Source organism: Anneissia japonica, unplaced genomic scaffold, assembly GCF_011630105.1.
Source record: "Anneissia japonica isolate Jap-2015-1 unplaced genomic scaffold, ASM1163010v1 scaffold401_len1656234_cov178, whole genome shotgun sequence".
NCBI classification, from domain to species: domain Eukaryota; kingdom Metazoa; phylum Echinodermata; class Crinoidea; order Comatulida; family Comatulidae; genus Anneissia; species Anneissia japonica.
Genome location: NW_022745982.1, coordinates 1,364,682 through 1,372,258, shown reverse-complemented (window position 1 = coordinate 1,372,258; position 7,577 = coordinate 1,364,682). Strand labels below are relative to the sequence as shown.

At 34.8% G+C, this 7,577-nt stretch overlaps 1 protein-coding gene across 1 annotated transcript in view; it reads left to right on the top strand.

The window, feature by feature from the left end:
* LOC117120093 (T-complex protein 1 subunit delta-like) overlaps positions 1-7,577 on the top strand; it is a 12,972-nt gene that overhangs the window by 3,889 nt on the left and 1,506 nt on the right. Inside the window, exons 5-11 of the mRNA XM_033265098.1 lie at positions 890-1,032; positions 2,968-3,089; positions 3,625-3,760; positions 3,955-4,094; positions 4,259-4,355; positions 4,901-5,008; positions 6,321-6,686. Coding sequence (XP_033120989.1) covers positions 890-1,032; positions 2,968-3,089; positions 3,625-3,760; positions 3,955-4,094; positions 4,259-4,355; positions 4,901-5,008; positions 6,321-6,686 — 1,112 coding nt within the window. The remainder of the gene's footprint in view (positions 1-889; positions 1,033-2,967; positions 3,090-3,624; positions 3,761-3,954; positions 4,095-4,258; positions 4,356-4,900; positions 5,009-6,320; positions 6,687-7,577) is intronic.

Genomic DNA, 7,577 nt, shown 5'->3' with positions numbered 1-7,577 from the left:
TTTGTATTACTCTAACAGAAAAAATTATATTTAATTATTTTTATGTCACTAAAAAAATTAAAAAAAAAAAAAAAAAGTTGGGGATGGATGGGTTAATAATTTACATTATATGAAGCCTGTTAAATTAAAGCAAAAACAAAAATAGTATCAGGGCCTATTTGAAAATGGCAGGTGAGCTAAAAACGCCTAATTATTTAGGGTAGGAGGAAATTTAAGCTCTGTCGAATAGTTTTACACACATATCTAGAGTCATCAAAGTGGTGTTAGAGTTTTTTAAAAAAATCACAAGCCCTGTAGTATATATAACATTATTTTTAACGAATGTGCAAAATGATGAATAAAACAAGATCCAACGCCTAGTTCCCAGAGGAAGGTGCAGATTAATATGTTATTCTGATGCACAAGTCTGATAATATAAATCATCATTAACATTGGATAAAAGTTTTACTTTACAAGCAATCTTTTCAACTACACTGATGTTATCTGATCGTGTTATGACATTAGGGTGGTCGACATTGAATATGAATAATGTTACCCATTGAATGTGATAACAGGGGCCGACATTGTTCTGTAAACCAGCATATTGAAAATAAGGATAGATTTTGTTAGTGTGTTTTTTTATACAAGGTAACTTTTTTTCCTAAAAGAAAAAATAATGGATGTGTTTGATAAAATCAATAGTACAAAATGTACAACAACAAAAAACTCAATGGATTTTGCTATAAAATTGCATAGATTATAATTAAATAATGTATGAAGGAGTTGAAGAACAAGAAATGCATTTTTTGAGGGATTTTAATTACAATTAAGTTTTAATTATACAGTATAATGTTGTTAGTATACATATTCATAAACTTGTATGTAAGTGTGTGCTTATTTTTTTACACAGGTATTCATCCCACCACAATATCGGAATCATTCCAGCATGCTGCCATCAAAGCTGTTGAGATCCTCAACCACATGTCAATTCCTCTAGACCTCGGTAACCGAGAAGCCCTTCTTCAGAGTGCAACCACCTCGCTTAGCTCTAAGGTAGTGTATTAATGTTTATTGTAATGAGAAAACAATAGAGAGCTTTTCATTCTTTATCTGTGATGGGTGTCGCATGTGTTCTATGTTCTGTAAATGTATTTAGATTTTTGATGACGCTTACGCGGAGATGCCGGATACAAAGGCCAACGCACCAGTGTTTAATACAATACTTGTTGTGATCTAATCGTAGGTTAGGCTGACAACTGTTCCAGATTTCAGGAGAGAATGTAACGCACAACATTCAGACATGCGCAGTTAAAAAATTAAAATGACATCATTACATTCTACATTCTAAGTCATTGCAAATCAAAAGCTTCCTAATACAGCTATACAGCACACACAAATTATTGATATGTTTGGTGAACAAATTATCATGTGATGTACTTGTGAAATCTCTAAAAGTGCCATCAAATTGATGATAGAAATATATATCATAAATAAATAATAACTTGCTTAAAGTGGTGCAATATGATGAATAAAACAAGATCCAACGCCTAGTTCCCACCGAGAATATGCAGATTATAATGTTAATTCTGATGCACAAAGCAAGTTCAGATCTATTTTTTTTCTATTTTCCCTACCTGTTTAGTTTGAAATCAGTAAAACAGGAATTATGTTATCTTTACAGATTAAATAATATATTCATCTTGATCTATAAATGTGAATCAATGACAAACAGCCATCTGGAATAGAAAGAAATGTGGTGGGGGTTAAATCAAAATCTTGTCACAGTCAATGATAAATGTGTCATTCATTTTCCAATGGATATGTACATAGAAGACGATTAGCAACTAACTACCTATTGATGTTAAGTGCAGTAGCCCAGTAATGAGATATTGTTTGAGTCAACAGTCATTATCTCTATAAAAGTATTTTTATTTATGCATTATATTGAAATATACTATATATATATAGTAATATATACTTATATCGGATATCTACAATTTTTACTCAAGAAATAAGCAAATGACATAAATGGCCGGCCACAAGAAAAGAAGTTTTTTTGTCCAACCTGGCAACTGTCACTTGGGGACTTTTTTCCGCAATTTGCCATGGCTACTTCCATTGTACAGTAAAGGATATAAATAGACTACTACTACAGTATTAGTAGATCTCTGTAATGCTGCATACGAATATGACTGCATACTGTGACTAGGTAAAAGGTTTAATGCCCCCACGGCTGCCGACAACCATAACAGCTCCCACCGACAATTTATTCTGAATACTTGATCAATTTACATTGTTCTTCCTTAATGTCTAGTTAACAGTTAAAAGCATTTTTAGAATATGAAATAATAATTAAAGAAATTATTTGAAAAAAAAAAAAAAAAAAAAAACAGTGAAAATTGGTAAACACAAGAGGCAAAAAGAAACAGTTTTAAATGAAATTAATTTTTGAAGGAATGCAAAGTTAAAGAATTTAATGAATTGTGTCTGGGGGAAGATTGTTCCAAAGATTTACTGACTATTTGAATGTTTTTTGTCTTTTCTCAAATTTGTTGCCATTGTCAGTGGGCTATTGCATTATTGATGCTCTCGTTTTCCTACCCTTTGGTTGTTGTTAAATAGTTATTTTTTGCCTTTACATTCTGATTGCATGCTCTTAAAGAGCAAGAACATTGTTCCATTCATTTATTTTTCACACAGTTCCATGTTTATGAATTTGTAATATCTTACTTCAAAAACATGGTTTAATGCTGAACAATCTGTGGATAGTATGTGAGGATGTTGAATGTTTTTCAGAACCTGGTTGAGTTAACCATTCAGAAAGTGAGTAGGTAAAGTAAGTATCATGTGACTGTTAATAAAATAACTAGGTCTAGGGAAGCAAAATGGATGACAAAAATATTTAAAGTTTGTTGAAAATTGTTTGTCATTTGCAGTTCTCAAGAACAGAAACAGCTTTATAATTTAAAAAATTTTACTTGTGTGTAGGTAGTATCACAGTATTCTAATCTATTGGCACCTATCTCAGTGGATGCTGTATTACGCGTCATTGATCCAACTACTGCAACCAATGTTGACCTGAACGACGTGAAAATAATTCAAAAGCTAGGGTAAGTGTGATAAGATATATTTTTGGTCAGTATTAAAACAATGTAAACATACAAGCATGTTAATCTGAGTAGTTACGTGTACTTTGAGTAATACCATTGTCATAGCGCCAATGATACAAGATACAAGATTCTTTTATTGTCACTGGTACATAAAATACAAGTAAAATTTGTCTTCCCGATGCAAAGAAATTTGTATAAAAGTTAGACATATAATAATAAATTAATCAAGGACATAAAAAAACTGAAGCATTGCATTGCATTCTGCATTGGCGCTTTACAATTCCTGTAACGGAGTGCGGCACAGATTGGTGATTTTGCTTGCCTTCAAATTCTGTGGGTCTAGGTTAAAGTCAAGTGAAAGAATCTTTGCTTATGACCAAAACAGCTCCACTTTGAAAACCTAATGTCGACACTGGTTCTACTTAGTAGACCGTCATGTGCGTAATTATGTATGTGTTGCAGAAGAAATTATGTGTTGCAAAAGGGATTTTATTATTACATAAAATTTCTAAACCAATGTATTATCTTTTCTTAGAGGAACAATAGAGGACACTGAATTGGTAGATGGTCTTGTGTTTACTCAGAGGCCTTCTGGTACTGGAGGACCCTCAAAAGTAGAAAAAGCAAAGATTGGTCTCATCCAGTTCTGTTTATCGCCACCAAAGACAGATGTAGGTTGGAATTTCTTAACCTATAGACAAAAGATTCCCTAAATGTTTGTCCCGACATCATTTTATGGACATTATTTTTTAGATTTTTAAATGTTTAGAAAATAAATTGTGCCTATGTAGTGTGTTTATTATCATTATCATGCATTCTTTACAGGACTGCCAATTATTATCTCTTTTCGCTTCACATTTTTCAGATGGACAATCAAGTTGTTGTGAATGACTACACCCAGATGGACCGCATTCTACGTGAAGAACGTGCTTACATTTTGGACCTTGTTAAGAAGATTAAAAAAGCTGGATGCAATGTGTTGCTGATCCAGAAGTCTATACTGAGGTTAGTTTTTTCAATGTCCTGTGAACAAATATAATTACCTAATATACCTAATACTATAGTAAATATGTATTTTGTGATTTATCTGTATGGCTAAAATTTAAAATTTGTGAAATTAATTTGTTTGCAAGGTATTTCCCAATTTTAAATATTCAATTGTTTTACAGGGATGCAGTCAATGATCTTGCCCTTCACTTTTTAGCCAAGATGAAGATTATGGTAATCAAGGACATTGAGCGATCAGATGTAGAATTTATTTGCAAGGTACATTCATTAACATTGTTTTAGCGGTCATCCAACATTTTCATAAGAGTACAATACATACTGTTTTCTGTTACCACCTCCCTGCCCCTAAAAGATGAAGCAATAAAATGCTAATTTGTGTCATTTTGAGAATATCATTTTATCTTTCTCATAAAAGAATACATATGCTTTCACTTCCAAACCCCCCGCCCCCACAAAGGCGTATCTTTTTTACTCTTTTGGAAATTATAGATGGCCCGTAAGTGATTCCGTTTTAAATTGCATCTGGAAATATTAGACAGTTTGTGCAAATGATGTATACACAATCCAACACTCAGTTCTCATTTCCGAGAAATTGCGGATGACCCAAGGAACCACTGATGCACAATGAACCAGGTACTCAATTTATTGCAGTGATGCAACATATTCTAATACCTCAACTTGCTGCCTTTTAGTATACCTTCGGGAATAAATACTTTCTGTTGTGTCTGACCTGTGTGTTCTTGAGTGGTAAGATGTGGTGGTTGATGTTAATCACATGTTAAGTATCTTTGTCTAATTTCCAGAGTATTGGATGCAAACCCATTGCCAGTGTTGATCACTTCCTACCTGAAATGCTTGCGCATTGTGAACTTGTAGAAGAAGTTGTTGCCGGAACCAGCAAGGCAGTTAAGGTACCGAGAATTTTAAATTTAAAGATGACTTTAATAATAACTAGAGCAGTCACTCCATAGCGTGTTTATCTCTGCCCTGTGCCTAAATGACGAACAATACACGGCCATGTGTGATGGGCGATTCCATTATTTTCCACCCTGTGCCTGTATAACGAACAATACGCAGACTGTATGATGAGTGATTCCATTATTTTCTTATATGCTCGAGCGTAAATAAAAAAAAAAAATTTCCATGACCTTGCTCTTTTCTCCCAAGTTTTTGCATAATCTTGCTAACAGGCAAACAGACAGATGGAGTGAATACATAACCTCCTTAGCAGAGCTGGTAATGATGAGGATGATGATAAGAATGATGTTGATGATGGTGGTGGGGAGTATTACTAAGGTAATATACATTACTAAATACCCATTTATATTTATTCTGGGTGGAGACAAATTTAGAAGTTCAAGAACTCTGGAGAAATTTGAATGCATGTGTTTTAAACCCTAACCTCATTGGTTAAGCTTTGGGAAAACAGCTATGAGCTCCATTGGCTTAAGCCAGGGGCCCTAGCCCTTAAGGAGCCCTGGATATTTATCAGCTTTTTCTTCTCATATATATGCCTAGTTGAGCCTTTTTAAAGTGCAGTCATGTAGTATAACAACAAATATTCATTAAAACATTGCATACGCTGAAGCGATCGGGGATTTCCCCATGGAGTAGTAGGGCCCTAAAGAAGCATGAGGATGATGATAAGAATGATGTTGATGATGGTGGTGGGGAGTGTTACCTAGGTAATATACATTACTAAATACCCATTTATATTTATTCTGGGTGGAGACAAATTTAGAAGTTCAAGAACTCTGGAGAAATTTGAATGCATGTGTTTTAAACCCTAACCTCATTGGTTAAGCTTTGGGAAAACAGCTATGAGCTCCATTGGCTTAAGCCAGGGGCCCTAGCCCTTAAGGAGCCCTGGATATTTATCAGCTTTTTCTTCTCATATATATGCCTAGTTGAGCCTTTTTAAAGTGCAGTCATGTAGTATAACAACAAATATTCATTAAAACATTGCATACGCTGAAGCGATCGGGGATTTCCCCATGGAGTAGTAGGGCCCTAAAGAAGCCTTAGCCAATGGCCTTGGACCTATTTATGCCACTGTGGTTGAGAGATCATTTTTGAGATCGCTGCACCTAATCACTACCACTATTTTTGTATCAATGGTAGGTAGTAGCGTATTGCTTCTGTTTGTCCAACAATATGACTTTGTATTGTTTTATTAATTCCGTACTGCTATGAAGTTTGATAATGCTGTTTCTTTGATTACAGGTTACCGGAGCTGCAACCCCTGGTAAGACGGTAACAGTTTTAGTGAGAGGCTCTAATAAGCTGGTAATAGAGGAAGCTGAGAGGTCGATACATGATGCATTGTGTGTCATCCGTTGCCTCGTCAAAAACAGGGCACTCATTGCCGGTGGCGGAGCACCTGAAATTGAGGTTGCCTACCGTTTGATGGAATACTCAAGAACCTTATCTGGTATGGAAGCTTACTGTGTAAGAGCATTTGCAGAGGCCATGGAAGTGATTCCTTCAACTCTGGCAGAGAATGCAGGACTTAACCCCATCTCAGTAGTCACAGATCTCAGAAATAGACATGCCCATGGTGAAACTGCTGCTGGCATCAATGTTAGAAAGGTTGGTTTGATGTTTCTTTTAATTTATTGTACATTGTTTATTTAAAATGACTGATATATACTCTGAAGCAGAATTCTGAAATTTACCTACAAGGGAGAAAACCGAAACCACAAGCCTATTATTATTATTGCCAAATTCCAAATACAAATAATATGGCAATAAGAGATCATTTAAGTATGCCTGGCAATAGTAGGTTTTTTCTTACCTGGTTTAACCCCCTTTACAATAGTAAAAAATATATAAAAACATTACATTAAGGTAAGGAAAAGTTAATCTTAATTCATGAGAAATAATGATGAATCTCCGTCTTAAATTTAATTTTATTGAATAGAGTTAAAATTCATTTAGGTGATTTGCTCTTCGAGTAATGTTTTTTAGGCATTTTGTTAAAACCTTGACTTGAACTAATTTGGCGAATATCGAGAGAAAGTTTGTTTCCGAAGTACATATAGCACTTTCATAACCAATTCTAAATTTCAATAATGTGGCTACCCCTGTTGATGAATTACCAAACAAAGAGTGGACAGATAGGCATCGTATAAAGCTTGGTTCCCATACAATCGCTACACACTATCACAGCAACTGTGTAGCGATTTTAAAGAAACCAGGCTTAACTTGTGCAGATGATGTATTCACAATCCAACTCCGAGTTCTTCATATTAAGAAGACTATGTGGATGAACCAAGGAACCACTGATGCACAAATACACCCCACCCTATATACCCACTCACCCTCCCAGAAATGGCTCTCCTTCCTCCTCTCAGAAATCGTTTATAATAACACTATCATATCGATCTGTTTATTTTAAATGAATTTTGTTTTTTAGGGGGTCACTACAAACATTCTGTATCACCTCCCAGAATTGGCTCTCTCTCTCTCTCTCCCCCCCCC